Source organism: Rhinolophus sinicus, linkage group LG04, assembly GCF_036562045.2.
Source record: "Rhinolophus sinicus isolate RSC01 linkage group LG04, ASM3656204v1, whole genome shotgun sequence".
NCBI classification, from domain to species: domain Eukaryota; kingdom Metazoa; phylum Chordata; class Mammalia; order Chiroptera; family Rhinolophidae; genus Rhinolophus; species Rhinolophus sinicus.
This window is the reverse complement of record NC_133754.1, coordinates 164,858,912-164,878,468: the sequence shown is the minus strand read 5'-3', so window position 1 is coordinate 164,878,468 and position 19,557 is coordinate 164,858,912. Positions and strand designations below refer to the sequence as shown.

Below are 19,557 nucleotides of genomic sequence, written 5' to 3'. Positions count from 1 at the left end.
GACACAGATCATACCTCAAAAATAATGTCTATGTTTCTTTAGGGCACTTTCGTATTTCTAGCTCTTGGTTTTAAAAATGAATTTAGGGACAACCAAGATGGCACAGTAGGTAAACACTGTGTTTACCTTCTCTCATAACCCCATCAAAATTACAACTAATCTACAAAACAACCATTATTGAGAATTGCCTAAAATCAAGCTGAACTGAAGTCTTTCAACTAAGGACGTGCAGAAGCAGCCACCTCCAGACTGGTAGGAAGGGCAGAGACGCGGAATGGGTTGGTTCCACTCCCACGTGTGACCACTGAAGATCAGGAGGACTCTTTCAGCTGTGGGGGACCCCCTCACCCCCTAAAGGCGTGAGGGATCCCAGTCCCATCTTAGCCCAGGGCTCCAATGCTAAGGAGAGAAGTCCTCATAATTTTTGGTTGTGAAAACCAGCAGAGACTGTCACTGAGTAATACTGAGTGCGGCTGCACTCACAGGCCCTTCTCTTAAAGGGATTGTGTGTGGATTTACCCACCAGTGGAATCACTGGCTCTGAGCTTCAGCGCTGGGGCAGAAGATGGAAAGGTGGCAGAGTCATATGGGAGAACTGAGTTGTCTAGCTTGGGATGGGGGCTGGAGAGGCAGCTTTCTCCTGGACGGGGAAGCTGATGGAAGCCATTGTTTCTTTGTTGAGTCCTCCCCCTTCCGAGCGAGCGAACACAGATGGTCATCATTTCTGAGTCTCCACCATTAGTTTGCCATGCCCTGGCGATTTGAGACCTGGCTCCGCCCAATTTTCGGGCACACCCAGGCCACATCCAGTGGCTTTTTTGTGCACAACATCTGCTTTGGCTCAAGCTGCAGACTTTTCTAGGGTCTCTCAAAGACTTGCAGAATCCAGACAAGCAGCATCTGCCTTGAGCGTGTCCTGTACCTCTGGCTGAGCAGCTCCAAACCAGGTGGCCTTGGTTTGCAACTTGGCCTCTCAAGGTGCTTCCAAGCACAGCATGTCGGCAGCCATCTGCATATTTCTTTGTGGCTCCTATGGGTAGCCTGGGTGGGGCATGGGTTGTGGCTGAAGTAGACCTACAGCAGATCCTCTCTGAGGGGGTCCTGGGGCTGGCACCCCTAGTGGCCAGCTTCAAAACGAGCTGGAGCATCAACGAGCAGCCTCCAAGTACAACACACCCAAGGGGCGAATTGGGCAGGCACCAGAGCCCTGCTGAGGCAGATCCTTCTCTGTAGGGTCAGCCCCTGCACAACACCTCTTCCACTGTAGTCACGGCCAGTCCTCACAACCAGTGACCCCAAGGGTCAGTCCCTCACATTGATGTGCACTTATCAACCAAGGCTCAACTACAAGAGGAGGCCACACGCAACCCACACAAGGGATATACCTGGAGCATGACACAGGTGACCAGGAAGACAGCGCCACTGAACCCCCACAGCACACCTACTACATAACGCCACTCTACTAAGATCAGAAGACATGACAGCCCTGCCTAATAAATAGAAACAAACACAGGGAGGAAGACAAAATGGGGAGACAAAGAAACATTTCCCAAATGAAAGAACAGAACAAAGCTCCAGAAAAAGAACTAAGTGCAATGGAGCTAAGCCATCTATCAGAAGCAGAGTTCCAAACACTGGTTTTAAGAATGCTCAGCGATCTCAGGGAGAACCTCTACAGAGAGACAGGGAGCATAAAAATGGAGATGGAAACCATAAAAAAGAACCAGTCAGAAATAAAGGATACAATAATGAAAACAAAGACTATATTACAGGGAATCAACAGTAGATTAGATGAAACAGAGGATCCAGCCAGCGATGTAGAAGGTAAGGTAGGAGAAAACACCCAATTGGAACAGCAAAAAGAAAAAAACAATCCAAAAAATCAAGGAGAGTTTAAGGGGCCTCAGGGACAATATCAAGTGTACCAATATTTGCATTATAGGGGTACCAGAAAGAGAAGAGGGAGAGCAAGAAATTGAAAATCTATTTGAAGAAACAATGACAGAACACTTCCCTAACCTGGTGAAAGAAATGGACATACAAGCCCAGGAAGCACACAGAGTCCCAAACAAGATAAATCCAAAGAGGCCAACACCAAGACACGTGATAATTAAAATGCCAAAGGTTAAATACAGAGAGAAAATCTTGAAAGCAGCAAGAGAAACGCACTTAGTTACCTACACGGAGCCCCCATAGACTGTCAGCTGATTTCTCAACAGAAACTTCGCAGGCAAGAAGGGAGTGGCAGGAAATACTCCAAGTGATGAAAAGCAATGATATACACCAAGATTGCTCTACCCAGCATTCTATCATTTAGAATTGAAGGACAGATAAGGAGCTTCCCAAACAACAAAAAGCTGAAAGAGTTCATCACCACCAAACCAGTATTACAAGGAATCTTAGAGGGACTTAAGATGGGAGGGGGGTTAAGTATGGGTGAAAGGGGAAGGGATTAAGAAGTACAAATTGGTTGTTGCACAGTAGTCATGGGGATGTAGGGTACAGCATGAGGAATATGGTCAGTAATACTGTAATAACTAGGTGTGGTGCCAGATAGGTACTAGATCTATCAGGGTGCTAGATGGGAATGGCGTTGGGGCAGGGTGAGAAAGGTGAAGGTATTAAGAAATACAAATTGGTAGCTAATACAGTATGAGGAATATAATCAACAATGTTGTAAAGATCATGTAAGATGTGAGATGAGCACTGGCTTTATCAGGGGGATCACATCATAGACTGTGTAGATGCCTGACCAACGTGCTCTACACCTGAAGCTGAAGCAGAATAATATTGAATGTCAACTGTAACTAAATACATAGGTATATAGTCACGGGATGTGGAGCACAGCATAGGGAAGATAGTTGATGATACTGTAACAGCTGTATACGATGTCAGAGGGGTAGTAGCTTGGGGGTGTGTTATCACTTTATGAAGGGTTTAAATGTCTAGTATGTTGCTTTGCACACCTGAAAGTAATAAAAAAATAAATTAAAAAAAATGAATTCAGCATCTACCAAGAAATTACCCATGCTTTATACATTGTAAACCAGTATAACTTTTGGCTATTTATGAAAGAGATCCGGGTATACAGACAGTCTGTGGAGGGCCCCACATCCCCTGTACTGTCTCACCTAAGAGACTATGTAGACTTCTAGAGCAAAGTCTCATTCTTGGTTGAATCCAGTCCTTAGCAGCCAAAGCGGCACACTAGTCAATGAATGTTGAACTGAACCAAAACATGCGGCTGGCCAGGAATTTTGTTTATTTTACCAACATTCTTTATTTTTACCTTTTTCTTTACACTGCCTTCCCACTGCTCTCAGAGCTTCATCACTCCCACACCCCGGTCACAAGGAGGGGTCATTTTTTGCAGCGGGGCTCTCTACCCTTCAGTCATACTTTGAAAATATGTAGCATCGGTAGCTCTACCCACTCTGCTTCCAGGAAGGCACTGAGATGGTCTAGAAGAGCTTTCATGGTGGGCCAGTAAAAAAGTGGGGGGGAGTGGGTGGGAGGTGTAGCAGAAGGGAAGCCCTCATTCTTATAAATCCACCAGTGCTGATTACCTAGCATCCTTAGGTGTTGACAAGGCCCAGAGGTCTCTAGCTTAGGATGTGCTCTTTTTCTTTTCCCTGGCTGGCTGTAGTAACATTTTCACCAATATATCATTATCCTGTAGGAACACCTACTAATAAGGTCAGGTTCAAAACCACCAGAGTTAACTTAAAACATTTCAAATAGTGGCTACTTTTAATTTTCGGGTTCACTCCTATTTCTCTCCATTGACAGATTCTATTTGTTTTAATAGTAATTTTGAAAAGTATCATTAACACCATAAGACAAAATATCAGTTCCTGAATAACCGGTCCCCCACCACATTTATTCAATAAACATTTACTGAGGATTTATTATTTGCTTAGCCCATGTAACATCATCTCTGTCCTCAATTCTTCCTCCAACAAAACACTGTCAGTATTCCATCTGCAGGTCCCATCTCGGGGTGGCCACTTGGAGTGCTGAGATAATACAACTGCCCCTAAGTGTCTCTCCCACACATCTGGAGGAAAGGAGAAGAAAACTCCCAACCACAGGTGGCTGGTTCCCTTTCTTGCTGTTGGCCCAGCTGGCCTCACAACAGTCCAGAGTCTGAAGTTTGAAACTTGAAGGATCCTTTTGTAAACCTGTTCCTCTTCCTTACCTTCTTGGAGATCTCAAACAACAATCTGAGAAACAATTCACATGAAAGGCTTTTAAATTATCATAATATACACAAGTGACTGGAAATTCATTTACATTATTTTGCCATAATTTTAACGAACACGTTGAAGTTCTCAGCTGCAGATACGAGGAGAGGGCTGCCTATCTGCCTACAGGTTACTGATCCAACAACATTCTTGTTGCTGCTACTCTCACTTTTGTTCTCACTTAAGAGAATGGAACTGAGAGGGAATATTTCAAGCACCGTTTCTCAATAAGTGTCGTGCAGAATAGGGCAAGAAATAATGAAAAAAAATTGTGAAGGACAAATCAGTTCAATGAAGGGCTGTTAAGCAAAGTTAAATTGGTTTCCTGGAGGTAAGGATACGGAGCAAAGAGTCCTCAATATGCTACTACACACTGTGACTCTACAGATGGGGAGAGAAGGGGAGGTGAGTGCGAGGTGTTAGGAGGGTGGTATGGCAGAAGCAAGAACTTCTCAAACTTTTCTAGACCTCAACCCTTTCTTGGAGGACATCCTTGTGTTTGGGGAGCACATACTTGGGGAAAGCCTGATTAAGGTATTCTTGCATGAGAACACTTGTATCCTTAAATGGGATGGCATACAGGGCACCACCCACTGAGTACAGAGCCTGGTAAGAAGCAGGTCACGGGGAAGTGCTCCTTCCTCCCCAGGAGGCTCCCTGCTCTGTTTGCTGCTCACTGCCTCAACAGAAACGGGGGTCCACTTGGTCTTGGCTGACTTTATAAACTTCTAAAACGTATCATCAAAGCTAGACGTGCACTCAATTTTAAAATCAAGAGCCTTATTAAAATATCATTTCCAAACCTTCATTACCGAAGTCTGCTTCAACCACCGGTGTCTATTCCAAAATGTTTTTTCTTGATGTAAAAGTGTGGCTGGTTTCAAAATATATTTAATATGCTATACTTTAAAACTTGATGTCTTCGGAATCATTTTACAACACCTGATGTTTTTAGAATCATGAAAATACAAAATCACATGCAAAAGAGATTTGAAAAAATTTCAGCCTTTGCCCTGGTGGTGCAAAATCCCTGCCTTTGTAATTTGATCCTAATGTGCACGTTAATCATTTGTGCTCGAGTCAACTTCACTGTGGCCATTTCTTCACCCTTTCCTTTCATAGCAGTGCTCCAGAGCTTTGTTGGCACTCAATATTAAATAACGTTAGCATCAATTATATTAACCCTTTCAGAGGCCATGGCTCTCCAAAGACTGACTAAATATATATATATATATATATATATATATATATATATATATATATATGTATGTGTATATGTATATATGTATATATACATATATACAATATATAACATAACATATATAATATACATAATATGTATATATATAACATATATATATATATTCGTTATTATAAAACTGTATTCTCAAGAATCTGAGTTATAAGGAAACAACACAACTGTAATTACATGACGGACTTGTTCAGATTTAAGTTCTTACAAGAAAATGCAGAAGAGCCCCAGAGGAAATGAATAGTAGTCAAGGATCCACAGTCTGAAGGTTATAACCACCACTTACACAGACTCTGCTCCAAATGGTCACACTTTGACCTCTAGTTTGAGTTGCACAGATTTAACCCCCCTCCTTACACACACTCTTTAAATTGAGAGAAAATAATACACACACTCTCTGAATTTCAGTAACAGAAAAGTGATATCTAAGGTACCTTTAATATGCTACCTAAACGTATAACAGTGGTTCTCAGTACAGCAGAGGGAAGGAAACTGTAGTGCAGCAGGAAACGCACAGGCTTTTACTACTTCTGGCTTTACGCTACTTGGGTGCCCTTGTGCAAGCCACCTAAACTTTCTGAGCTTGTTTCCTAACATATAAAATGGGGCTTACACTGGTACCCATCTGAGTTGCAAGAACAAAATGAAATTTACTATATAAGAACAACCAGGGAAACGAGCACTGGAAACCCTGTTAATGATTGGTCACCACCATTCCCTGCACTTATTCCCTAGCTGTCTGCTCTCGTATTTCATACCCTTCCTTTCCCCTCAGAGACACCCCATACCCCCAAAAAAATGCATCTCCTCTACGCGCGTGACTTACAGCATTCTCAGAAATCCTGTACTGGGTCTTCAGTTGCCTGTGGGAGATTGCTACATGGAGGTATTAATATCAACATCAACTCAGCCTCCGTCTGTATAAAACTTCATCTTCTCCCCACATACTGGTCTGCATCGCCACTCCCATGTCTATCAATCATAATGCCTTTCTCTAATTATATGGCACTCTAAACTGGTTTTATCCCTCTCCTTCATCCCACATATCCAGATTAAGTTAAGAAAGTCTGTCCTACTTCAACTCTATGTATTTCCTGTTTCCCATTTACACTCTGGGTCGAGTTAGTGAACAACTTCCTGGGTGGCTTCTGTTTCCCCTTCTGCCACTTCAGGCACAGACAATGCTGTCAGATGAATCTTCCTTAAATCATTCTGAAAAATCCTCCATGTCTGTCCACTTCCCTCCCCTTCATATATCATTGCCTTCCTTACATGCAACATCTCTTCTCTCTACTCTGGCCCGGTCTCCTTTTGAAACTGACATGCAGTATTTAAAGGTTTCCTTGCCTTTGCTCAACTCTTCCTTCTTCTGGAATGTCCTCTTGTCTCCTGGGCTTTCTACTAAAATCTGTCTATCTTCCTACTCTTTCTAAGCCCCATTCAAGGCCAGATCAATGGTCCTTGTCAAGAAGCCCACTCTCCAATTAGTCCTTCCTTCTTAGTCTCTCCATTCCCTGAACGCCTAACACCCAACTTAGTCCCATTTTTGCTTCTTATTTCACCCTTAGCACTCATCTTACTGACACAAAATTTTTGGAAGTCAGGATCCCTTTCCCAAATCCCAAACACAGGATATTTTATTTTTTTAAATTTTTTTTAGGGAAGGATTAATGGATATGAAGACACCGAAGAGAGTTAGTTTACATTCACATGGTAATGTCTGAGATATTTTCATGGGTTGTGCACTTTGCTACAAGCCATGAGGTAGGTTTTATTGTTGTTCCCATTTTACAACTAGGGAAATTGAGGCACCAAAGGTTAAAGGATTTGGCCCAAATAACCCAGCTGATGACAGAGCTAAGATTCAAACCCTTATCATCTGGCTACACAGCCCGTACTCCTGCTTGTACACGACGGTGTTCAATTCTCTGGATTCTAGGAGCCCATTAGAGCAGCAGTAGGGAAAGGACTTCTGATTACAGATAGCAGGTCACTCACCCATTAAGGGAGGATCACTTAGCTGGGGATGATGGCAACATGAGACACATCTCACAGACTAATTCAATTGAACATTATTTTAAGAAAAGAAATTTTACTCCAGAAACAATTATGTTTAAAATTAAAATCTTTTGCTATTATAAATAATACCACATGTAAAGATACTTGCACTATACTTTTGGATTACTAAACAAAGAGCGTCAACTTTTTTTATGGCTTTCAGTATATGTTGTCAAACAATGTCCCAACAGGGTCATTTCAATTTATTCAGCAAATCAATAAAATAAACTTGAGTCAAAACCACATGAGCAATTAATTATCATTCTGTTAACTTTTACCAAAGTTACAGATGTAACAGGGTGTCTCTGTGCTTTGAATTGAGTTAATTCGATTATCAGCAAGACTGAATATATTTATATATTAGTTTACTATTTCCCCTCTGTAAATTAGCTATGTGTTGCAGAGATGCAATTTTTAGACTGTATTATGGCTCCTTAAATGTATCAGGTAGGGTAGGAAGAAAAGGAAAAACAACATTTTAGGGGAAAAGAGGAAAAAAATAAGAGAAAAAATGAGCACCAATCAGACAAAGATAAATACACACAGAGGTGAGAAGTCAGAAGAGGTAAAAAAGGAAATTGAGGGAGCTAGAAGGAAAAGGTTACATGTAATAACCCCCCAGGTTCTCTTGGGGCCCAGTGCCTGTGGGAATACTAATTACTATAAATCAGTATTCCAACCTTAAATGTTCCTCTGTATCCTGAAGCTAGCCTTGCCTCAGAATGGAAAAGAGGCAGTAGGCATGGGGAAAAGAGAAAAGGGCTCAGCAGTGGCTGGAGCTGTATCACTATGGGAACAGGAAGATAACTGACTTTCAACTAAGAACTATGACAAATTTTATAGTGGAACTATAAGCAAAATGTTAGGAAACACTACAGAAGTGTGAATAGGTAGCAGATACCACTGGCTGCCTACCCAGTCACCATTCTCCCTCTGCCTTGCTAGCAGGGTACTAATTTTGTTCCTGTGTTGTTCTGTCCTCCACATGGCTCAAAGGGAAATCCTGGTTAGTCTACGCCAATTTCTGGATCCTTTGTCTCCCCCTTGCTAGAGACTGTTTAAGAATGAGTATGCAGCCCTCCTTAACTCCTTTGAAAGGAAAGCCACTGGGGTTCATCAGCTCAGTAAGAGACAGGCAGGAAGTACCACATCTATCTTGGGACGGCGAGGGGAGCTAAGGGAGGAAAAGCTACCCTTCCTGAAAATGCCAAAGAGGAACAAGAAGAGAACTCAGGTCTTGTTGCCATCGTCAAGCCACTGAACTAACCAACCTGGAAGCCACCCTACCTCTCAACTTACATGAGATAACAAATTTTCCTTAAGGTTTTAGCTGTTTAGTTTAAGAGTTGTTTTGTTTGTTTGTTTTAATTTATTAACAGCGGAATTCATCCTAGGCAATTCATAATGAAAAAAAAAATCTTACAACATCGTTCTCATCATTACATTAGCAAAAATAAAGAGCAAACTTGAACACCAGCATTGCTACTGGAACATCTTAAAATAACTGTCTGTATTCAATTTTTCCGTCGTTTTGCTATTTTCCATTATACAAATGTATCCAGACATCAAACACTTATGTTTCACAATTTTCACAATATCTGTCTGGCAACCTTAAAAATTAGAAGAATAAAAATAACTTTCAAGACAAAAATGTCTAAATATTTGGTTGTGGGATATTAAAGAGAGCATCAAAAAATAGTAATAATATGATTATTTTCACAAAAAATAAATTGCAACAGTTTATCAATCAAATGTTTTTTAAGTAAATCCTATTATACAACTGATATAAAATCAGAAAGAAGTCCACTTAGGGGAAAAAACTAACACCCCCTTTTTGAGTACATTAAAACATACTGAAAAATGCAAATCTCTTTCAAAAATCACCTCTTAAAAAGAGCACTAAATTTGATACAATGCATAAATTCAAAATCGGAACATTATGCTATGCTATATTCCAAACAAATGAGAAAACAAAACTACTAAAAGGGAAGAATTATTACTGTGCCAGAAACTTGAACCATTTTCAGAGTGAATTCCCACAGTACAGAGAACAATGCCTCTTTAATGACGGAAGTTTTTCACCAGCTCAAACACTTTTTCTTTATAACTCTACACATAAAGCACCAAGCATTTGCACCTGCTACAAAAACACCAGCACTATAAATCCAACTGGCCTGATATTGGAGTGGACCGATCTTTTTTTCCCCACCCACCTTAACCTGTTAACTGAAACCTCCACAAGCACACCTGCTTCACAAATGAGATGTACAGCTGTAACGGACAAGCCACTTATGATTGCTGCTGAAAATTCGGTTAAGAATCTTCTAAAATATTGATCCTTTAAAAAAGTGTTTGTATTGAATTTAAAAGCATCAGAATTGTTAAGGTAGGAGTTCATCCACATCCATCTGTGGATTTGTTAATTTGTTCATATGTACCAGGTATCAGCCAAGCACAGAAAATACAGCAATGAACAAAGCAGATGTGGAACCTGTCTTCATCAGCTCAGTCTAGACCAGGGGTCAGCAAACATTTTGTGTAAAGGGATACAGAGTAAATAGTTACACTTGGAGGCCATAAGGTCTCTGTCATAACTAACTACTTGACTCTGCCTTTGTAGCTTGAAAGCACCTATAGACAATATGTAAGAGTATAGTTGTGTCCCAATAAAACTTTTTCGGGGGGGGACTTATCTGTGGACAATGAAATACAAATTTCATATAATTTTTATGAAATAAATTTCTTGTTCAATGTTCCTTTGATTTTTTTTCAACTGTTAAAAAAATATAGGTAACATTTTTGGCATTCTTAGCTTGCAAGCCATGCAAAAACACGCAGCTGATCAGATTTGGCCCATGGGTTGTAGTTTTCCCAACTCCTGGTCTAGAAGTTAATACTAATTGTGCAATTACTTTATTGTTCTAAGTGGTCAAGGGGAAAGAAAATATATAAGGCTGTGAGGGGTTAACGAGGAGACGTGACCTGGTTTGAAGGATCAAGGAAGGCTTTCCAAAGAAGTGAGTTTTAGGCTGAAACTTAAGGGATGAATGGTAGCCAGCCAAAGGCAGGGAGAAAAGCAAAGAGCCTTCTAAGACAAGTGAGCAGCACGTGCAAAAGCTCTAAAACAAGGCACATAATCAACAGAAACATCTGTGAGGATAAAGCACAAACAATAAGGAGAAGCGAGGCATAGGATGATGCTGGAAAGAGATAACAGGCCATGCGGGGTCTTGTCAGGGATTCTAGTCTTTGTCCTACAAGCAACTGGAAACCACTTAAGGGTTTCAAGTAGGAGAGGGACAAAATCAGCTTCCTACTTTTTAAAGATCACCAAGGCTGCAGTAGGGAGAAAAATTAGAAGAAAGCATGAACAAATGCAGGGAGATCTGCGAGGAGGGTTCTGGCCAGAGATGACAGAGGCTTGGACTAGAACGCTGGCAGTGGTGTTGAGAAGGGTAAAGAGGTAAGATGTCATGACTAGATGCGAACTAATGAAAGGCAAGTTCCCTACATGATTCAGGTTTCCAGTTTCCACACCAGGATACTGGTATCATTCAGTGAACCAGAGATACTGAAAAAGGTGTGTGTTACACAAATTTTGAGTTCAGTTTTCGACATGCCAAGTTTGACTTGCCTACAAGATACTCTCGTGAAAGAGCTAAGCAATCAGTTGGGTATAAGGATCAGAGGGCGAGGGCAGTTTGTTTCAACTCAGTAATTCAGTTTGAGAATCGTTGGCATACAGACTGCAATTGAAACCACAGAAGATGATATTACCTACAGAAAGGGTATGGAACAGTGGTTTTCAACCTCTGCAACCCAGGAGAATCAACAGGGGAACTTAAAAAAATTTTGACACCCAGGCAGCACCCCTGAACAAATGAAATCAGAATCTCTGGGAGTGGGACCCCAGCATCAGTGTTTTCTAGAGTTCTTAAGTGTTTCCAATGTGCAGCCACGGTTGCAAAGGTAAGGAGATTTAAGACATTAAGAATTAACTGTAGTACAGAAAGATCAAGAGATTAAGAGACTAATTAGGTTTCTAGTCCTAGCTACCTCATAAGATATCTATCTCTCTGCCTCAGACCACTTCATATGTCTAAATTCTAGTTTGGCTCAATAGAAAAGTGAGATAGTAGGGCTAGTTTTTCTCTAATATCCCCCAGGGTCCCAAAAATCTTAGCAAAAGTTACAAAATTAAAATATTTCTTTCTTCTTGGGGGGGGGAAGGGGGCCATAAAAAACAACTATTAATCAATTAATACAGAATATAGACAAAATTTTACAAATAATTATCTTCCCCAGCCAATAACATTTTTAATGATAGAATTAACACATCAAAGAGTATTTGACACTATTTGTTAAGACTGGGAACATTCTAACTGGATTAGTTTTGCTACATTATATATACTATGTTGCTCCCCAGCTAATAACTGTAGGAAGTCCAAAACGGTGGCATGAATTAACTTGGAAATTCCTTCATTCAAAATGTTATTGAGGGTCTGCCAGATGGCTCAGTTGGTTAGAGCGTGAATTCTGAAGAACAGGGTTGCCGGTTCAATTCCCACATGGGATGGTGGGCTGAGCCCCCTGCAATTAAAGATTGAAAACGGCCACTGGACTTGGAGCTGAGCTGTGCCCTCCACAACTAGATTGAAGCACAGTGACTTGGAGCTGATGGGCCCTGGAGAAACACACTGTTCCCCATATCTCCCAATTTGAAAAAAAAAAAAAATGTTATTAAGTGGAACTTTTCTAAAGTGATTTGCAATTTAAGATTGGGAAGCACACATGTTAGCACAGAAAGAGCAGTGTAGGACTCAGATTCGGAAGACCTGGGGTGTGGTTTGCTTCCTTTAGTAGCTCTGCGACTTTGGCCAACTTTCCCAATCTCCAAGTCTCCATTTCCTCAGCTATGAAATGGAAGTAATATCAACTTCAGACATAAAAATGTAGAAATAAAGACATGAAAATGGCTGCGAAACATAGCAATAAATTTGCACATTATATCCAGCCAATTTTAATGCTATACAATTTTTGAGCAGTTGCTCTTCTTTGCTTATCAGCATAGTGTTCAGAAGAAGAAAACAAAACAAAACAAAACAAAAAAATCCTAAAAACTGTCTTAATGCCAGTTAGACACTTTTTTGTTAGTTAGAGCAAATCTATTTTGCTGGAAATATTTTAATGGAACAACCTAGTCTTTGTTGATAATTCGCACTATACTCTTCAAATTTCATGTTTATCCTGTGACTTCAAATGCCACAAAGCAAATGGAGACTACAGTATTATTAAAATTCTGTTAAGGAACAGTTAACATACTCAAAAGTTAACCAGTATTTGTGGACCACTTGATTGTTTTTCATCACTCCCAAGACAAGATATGAGAGCTAGAAAAAAATACAGTCAAATATGTAACTCTCCACTTGAAGACCATGGGACAAGACAGATGAGTACAATTTATCCCAAAGCCAGACAAAGGAGCAGTTTGTTCAATCAGAAAGACTGTCTGCCATCCCTCCCACAATTTCTAAGGTTAGAACTGAAGGAGAGAGAACTTCAGAGCACTTGGCAATCTCCTGGCCTCCAAAGCACTACTGTGAGAAATAATGATCTAACCATTAACGACAAAGACTTAGGGCAATTTGCTAAGTAATCTTTCAAAAGCCTCCTTCATTCAAACTGGTTTGTCAATGGGAAAGAACATTTAATAAATCTGAAGATTTACAAGTGGACTTTGAAGTTTAACATTATAAGAGTAGAAATTATGTCAGGTTGTAACAGAACAAACGAATTAGGGAGAGCTGGGAATAAATTTTAAGAGTCTTAGAGAGGATTAGTGTTATAAAAAAAAACTCAAGAAGACTATCTCACTTTTATGTTCCCTTCAAAGAGAGTTTTAGGCAAAGGCTATCATCATGTGTTGGCTTGTTTTGAGCAATTACTAATATTAAGATACAACTCGTAATGGTCACTAACAAAAAAACGAAACATAATTAAGAGTTCTGTAAGAGCCCTGGCTCATAAGACATGCTTCACATTCTTAGATGTACGTGCCTGATACAGGACAAATTATTTTGCCAATCATTTGCTCCTTCAGCAATGCAATACAAGTTAGTATAGAATGTGACACTTCTCTTTGATCTAAATCCTAAAACAAGATAATTGTTTTGGTGGCAAACTATGATACCCAGATACTGCCAAGAAAATGAAAATAATTCCAGGACAGACTACAAGAGATAAAACAGTTTAGAAGACCATGAACTCTCTTAGGAGAGTCTACAACATAGCAAGAGACTATAAGGTAAAATAAATTAGATTTTAAAAGTGAATCCCTACTAGAGAAAGAAACACACTTAATCTACATTGCTAAAACCTGCCAGGGCTTTAAAGTTGCTGACAAACCAGAGAAAAGCTAAGCTGAAATGCAGACTACCTCAAAGCACATTGTTTTGATGTGGCACGAAGGTTATCATTAGAGTTTGCAGACAAGCTTTTTTTTAAAATATTATAACCACTGCTCTCACTGAAATATAAGCATTAAGCAAAGCGCCCAGAAGAAAAGGAAAAACCTGCTTCATTTTGTAAACTGACACTACCACTGACACAATAGGAAGGAATGTGGGAAAGGCGGGTGAAATTTAACTTCAACAGTTCAAATCTGAGTTTAGAAGAAGATGCCTTGGTAGAATTAGTCAACCAGCCCATGGAAGTGAAACAACACATGGGTCAGGGGTGGATTCATATTCAATGTCACTTGGGAGCCAGATGTTCAAATCTGTGTATATAATCTGTTCATTGACTATTGCTGAACAGCGATTATGTACAAGGTATAGTGAGGCACTGCAGTGGATACAAAGATGAGGAAAACAAAAGTAGTTCCTATACTCCAGAAGCTTACAATCCAGTAGAAGGGATGAAAGAAACATTCTGCCTGAAAATATAGTTGAGGCCGTTAGGAGAGGCTCAAAGTGATATGGAGGTTCTTGACTGGACAAGATTTGGTCTTGCATCCCTATTTTGTTTCAACACAACACATACAGATACAGTAATATTTTAATGCTGGTGATGCTCCTAAATGGAATATTAAAATGTCAGCAGATTGGTAACATTTCACAAATGAAGAATGATGCCAAAATCTCAAACAAGGGGAAAAAAAAATGATGAGCTCTTCGGCACAAAATCTGCTCCTCAATGCTCCAGTGAGCACTACAAGTCCCTAAAGCTGAACTAAAAGGCATGTGACAGCTGCTGATTGGTTATAGGAATTCACAGGGGGAAAAAAACGCACCCCTTGGGGTGCATGACATACATCTTGTCTGTAGAACATGGCATGAAGGAAACGGTGGCTCCAAGAGGAGGAAAAAGCAAAGAAAATAAAGGTATGTGACAGCATTCTGAAAAGTACGATAGGGAGCTAGAGAAATGCCAAGACTTACTAATACCTGTTATTAAAGCAGAGTTCTGGTGTAGCATCATCCCTCCCAAATTTAATTGTTCATGCACTGAACAAACCATCCATCAACTACCAGTACTTTCCTGACTTAAAAGCATTTCACCACCAAAAGAGGATGTAAAGTTACCCAGTTCTTTAAAAGAAAGGCAATATAAAAGATACCTTTTGGGTGAAAATAATATTTAAGTAAATATTAGATGAATAGCACTCAACTTGATCCCCCCTCCACTCCAAAATCCCCAACTAGTTGAAAGGTGTTGTGTAATTCTACATCTTTATTTGCTAATATGAAAACCCTGGTCTATGAACCTCTCCTTCACAACAGCACCACATAGTTTTTCTTTGCTATTCTAACTAAATAGAAAGGTTTAACTAAACCAACCAGTCTATGATACTAGTAGGGAAAAAAAGCACACAGGTAAGCAAACACTCAAAAAAAAAAAGAACTAGACAAAAAGGATGGATACTTGATAAAACATAAATGTCCTCCATTCATCTGCAATTCTAGTCATTTTTCTAACAGATCTCAGATTTTCAGAACAAGTATGCAGGTTATTTAAAACTGAGTTATATATAGTCATTTAACAGCAGCAAAACACTTCTGGTATTATCACAGATGCTAGATCTCTGGAGGATTTTTTTCTTTTTTCCAAACTAGCATGTTTCTTCACCAAGAGCCCACCAGCCTTTATTTCTAAAAACATGAGCCCTTGTCTTCCCCCCTCCCCAAACAAACAAATCAAAGACCACAGTTAAATTCTACCCTAATGAAACTGTGAGATTACATCCCAGGCGTTGTCAGAGCCTATTTTTCATACACCACCACCAGACAGTTTGATGCAGTATTCCTGATTGCTTCTTATCGTATTTGTAAATACACTCACTAATCCACTAAATTGGGTAATTTACAAACAGGTCCTCTCACTTATTAGTGGCCAGCAGTCAAGTCCTATTACATTTGATCCTTATACAGTTGTCTAAACATTTCCATCCAGGTTAAGGGCTCGGATCCGCAAGAGAGAGCGAGGAGGTTGGCGAAATTTGAATGGGGGCAGGGTAGCAGCTAGGAGAAATCTCTGCATCTCAGCCCTCAGCGACAACATTCAGCCAGTGCCCACAGAAAAACTAAATTCGGCACCTTTCCTCCTGTTACACTGGCAACAAAGAGGGAGTTTCCGTAGCGCTCCCGTCACCCACCAGGTGCCCAATCTCCTTTCCTGCCTAGTCCCCGCGCTCCCGCAGGGGCCTCGGTGTGAGAAGAGGCCGCGGTGCCCGGGGTCAAGGCACAAAAGGGGGATGGGGGGGGGGGAGACGAGCGGGTGGGATCTGGGAAGTGGGCCGTGGAAGGGCTCCAGGACACACGTAAACACCTGAACCCGGACGGGGGGCGGCAGGCAGGAGAAAAGGGACAGATTGCTAATGGAGCAGAAACTGGAATAAGGTGGAAGACGGGTGAAGAGCCCAAGCTGGAGGTACTCCTCCTGGGAGCACAGAAAATAGTCGGTGATGGGGAGGGAAGAGAGGAGCAAGGCCAGACGACAAGGGAAGGGGGTGCCTCCTGGGGCAGAAAGGAGGCCCCTGTGTGGCCTCTACCTGCAAGCGAGCGGGACGGGCTGCTCAGGTGTGACTGGGAGGAGGAGGCCACGTCGCGAAGGGGCGGAAAAGAGCTGAGCGCCCTGGGGGCCGCGCAGAAGCGCCCGCGGGTCGGCAGCCGGGGAGCCAGCGCGAGGGCATCTGCGGGACAGGCGAGCAGGAGAGGCGGGGGGGGGGGTGGGGGGCTCTGGAGTGCACGGCGGGCTAAGCGGGGGGCGAGGGACGCGGGCAGCGAGAGGCATCGGGCGGCGGGCGCGGGGCACGGGGCGCGGGGAGTGGGGTGCAGGAGAGGCATCCAGGCGGGCGGCCGGGAGGCGGGAGACCCTCACCTGTGCGGCGGAGGAGGCGGAGCTGCAGCAGCCCATGGCGGGGCCGGGGGAGCCCGGAGGCGGCGCCGGGCGCGCAGCTACGCCCCGGAGCCCCTCGGCATGCGAGCCGGCGGGCGCCCGGGGAGGGCGCGGCCTGGCCCCGCACGGCTCGGCGGTGACGGCGGCGGCTCGGGCGGCGGCGGGCACTCAGAAGGCGGCGCGGCTCGGGGCAAGCTCCGGCCACATCCCACGGCGGCGGCGGCGGCGGCGGCGGCTGCGCGGCTCCTGCTCGGCTCCTGCTGCTGCAGCTGCTCCCCAGCGGAAAGGGGCGGGCGGCGGCGGCGCCTCCCCCTGTCCCCCGCCTCCCGCCTCCCGCGCCCAGTCCCTCTCCCGCTCCCTCTCCCGGGCCGCCGCCTCCTCAGCGCCGCGCGCGTCTCCCATCAGACTCCCCGCCCCCAGTGCAGCGCCGCGCGGGCGGCGGGGCGGCGGTGGCCAAAACGAGGCCGGGCCCTTTGGCGCGCGTCGGAGCCTGCGCGGTGCCGAGCCCATTTAGCGGTGGCACCGAGGCAGAGCGCTGGCTCGGGGCGCGGGCGCCGGGGCTGAGGCTCCCGAGGGCTGGGCGGGCTCGCAGTCGTTATTGGGCCGGGTTGCTTCCGGACCGGGAGACACGGCCGAGGCGCCCGGAGTTGCTCGCTGTCCCCGCTGGGAGCGCAGCCCAGAGACCCTAATGGCTTCTTACTGCTCCGACGGCAGCTTTTTATCCAGAGGGAACGTACACAATAAACCTTCCCTGGAGAAGGGGTAAGTGATAGGAGACGAAGAGAAACAAGCGTCTGTTGCTACTGGCCTCATTTTGCTGATGTGGAAACAGCCTTGAAAGGGGGCTAAGAAAGTAATGAAACGCACCCAAGGTCAAAATTGTTATAAAGAGCCAAAATAGGGAAAAGGCAAAAAGTTCTCCAGGTCTCCCAACTCAGAGCCATATTGGAGCTGAACTAAACTTTCTTATCCAGACGGAAGACAGTCTAAGTTCCAGTAGCTTAAAGGCGCTGGGAATAAAGAGGTGAACAGAAGACACAAGTTTTTGTTTTCTTACAAGTCCCTGTAGCAACAAGTTAGACTAGGTGTTGTCACGACCTTCAAGGAATTTGCAGCCCCAAAAGAGTCGTTGGGAAATAGTGTGAGATGAGAACAGTTACAAGGTGGCAAGAATAAAACTAAAGATCGTGGTTAATGTTAAGAGAACCACGGTACTGGGCACTGTTATAAGCCTTTTATGTTTCATTTCATCCTGTCAAAGAATGTCTCAAAGACAGAATCAGTTAAAAAAAAATTATTTTTTTTATTTGCAGAGATGCAAGGGAATGAGACTCGAGAAGGCCTGACCAAATAAAAGACATCAAGTTTTAACGATTACCCAAAATCCAAGGGGGGGGGGGAAATAGCACAGAAGTAAGTAGACTTTAACGAGCTTTGGAAAGGGAATCTAAGCAAAGGAAAGTCAAGATGGGAACCTGGGGACAGCTAAAGAAAAGGCCAGAGAATTCCTAGTTGATGTGTTCCAGTATCATTTCCTAGATGTTACTGGACGAATCCCTTCTCTAAACCTCATTCTCCTCCTCTGTGAAATAATTGGGATGTCCACAGAAGGTTGTTGTCAAGATGAAATAACATGAAAACAGCTAGTAGGTCGGTCAACGCTCAACAAGTACTGCTTGAGATCATTAATTCTTCCTCTGCATTCGCCTCCCTGTGCTCTTCAGTTTGATCAGATGATCCACCATACCTCTGGGCTGGTGAATCCTAAGTGTGTTACCAGTAACATTAGGCCATAAAATAGAAGTGAAAAAATAAAATTTAATGGCTGTAGTCCCAATTCTGGTTGTAAACTCCACAATTAGATTGTAAACTCCCTGAGAACAAGGGAGAGCATTTTCTTCTTTGTACCTCCCTCAGCAATCTCAAGTGTTTGTTGAATTATTCAATGCAACCAGGAATAAAAAGCCTTCCCTTGAGACTTTCCCTCACAGCCTCAAAGTACATCTTGTTTTTAACTGAGGGAGGAGGCTGAAAGTAAAATTACAGTCTTAAACAAGAAACCATCTGTCTTCCTTCTTTATAATCAAGGAAAGGGGAGTTGTATCTCTTAGCAGAGTCAATATAGGAGCCTTTCTCTCAGATTATAAAACTCTTTTTGCTCAGTGTAGTTATTCCATGTAGCAGCTAGTGCTTATTTTGTAATTAGAACGGCAGAAGCAGATAAATACTCGTTTGTAACAGACTGGCAGTGCTTCAGAAAAAATGTATTTCACTTCTTTGGAGGTCTCCTTCCAAGACATGGATGATGAGTGAATATAATTGAAAGGGAGCACATTCCTTTTTGCTTGACTGATCTGAACTCATTTTCCCTTTAAGGGTTAATGGGACTATCAAGTTCTAAGGTTCTGCGAGGTGCTTGTAAATAAACTAATTATGTACATATGCACCACATATGCATATGAATGTGATGTTTTAAAATTATACCTCATCATTAGCATGAGAGAAACTAACAGCTCCTGAATTTATATTCTGTGACTTCTAAGGAGTCTCTTTCCCATCCCCCTCACAACCAAAGAAGCCTCATAAAAGGAGTGATTTAGAAGGGGC

General features: G+C 42.7%; 1 protein-coding gene and 2 long non-coding RNA genes across 5 annotated transcripts in view; 2 read left to right on the top strand and 1 right to left on the bottom strand.

Annotated features, from left to right (window-relative positions):
• The window catches only part of SLC44A1 (solute carrier family 44 member 1), a 178,524-nt gene extending 161,304 nt beyond the window's left edge, over nucleotides 1–17,220 (bottom strand). Inside the window, exon 1 of one of the 3 annotated variants that reach the window (XM_074330783.1) lies at nucleotides 16,933–17,220. In XM_074330783.1, coding sequence (XP_074186884.1) covers nucleotides 16,933–16,968 — 36 coding nt within the window. In that variant the 5' untranslated portion in view covers nucleotides 16,969–17,220. The remainder of the gene's footprint in view (nucleotides 1–16,932) is intronic. The other 2 variants (XM_074330782.1, XM_074330784.1) reach the window with 2 other exon arrangements.
• LOC141571163 (uncharacterized) lies at nucleotides 16,399–18,345 on the top strand. Its single transcript, XR_012495873.1, has 2 exons — nucleotides 16,399–16,482; nucleotides 18,264–18,345. It is a non-coding gene; the product is annotated as an uncharacterized LOC141571163 (long non-coding RNA).
• The window catches only part of LOC109448655 (uncharacterized), a 37,184-nt gene continuing 34,658 nt past the window's right edge, over nucleotides 17,032–19,557 (top strand). The window contains exons 1-2 of the long non-coding RNA XR_012496033.1: nucleotides 17,032–17,078; nucleotides 17,123–17,712. This is a non-coding gene — a long non-coding RNA (uncharacterized LOC109448655). The remainder of the gene's footprint in view (nucleotides 17,079–17,122; nucleotides 17,713–19,557) is intronic.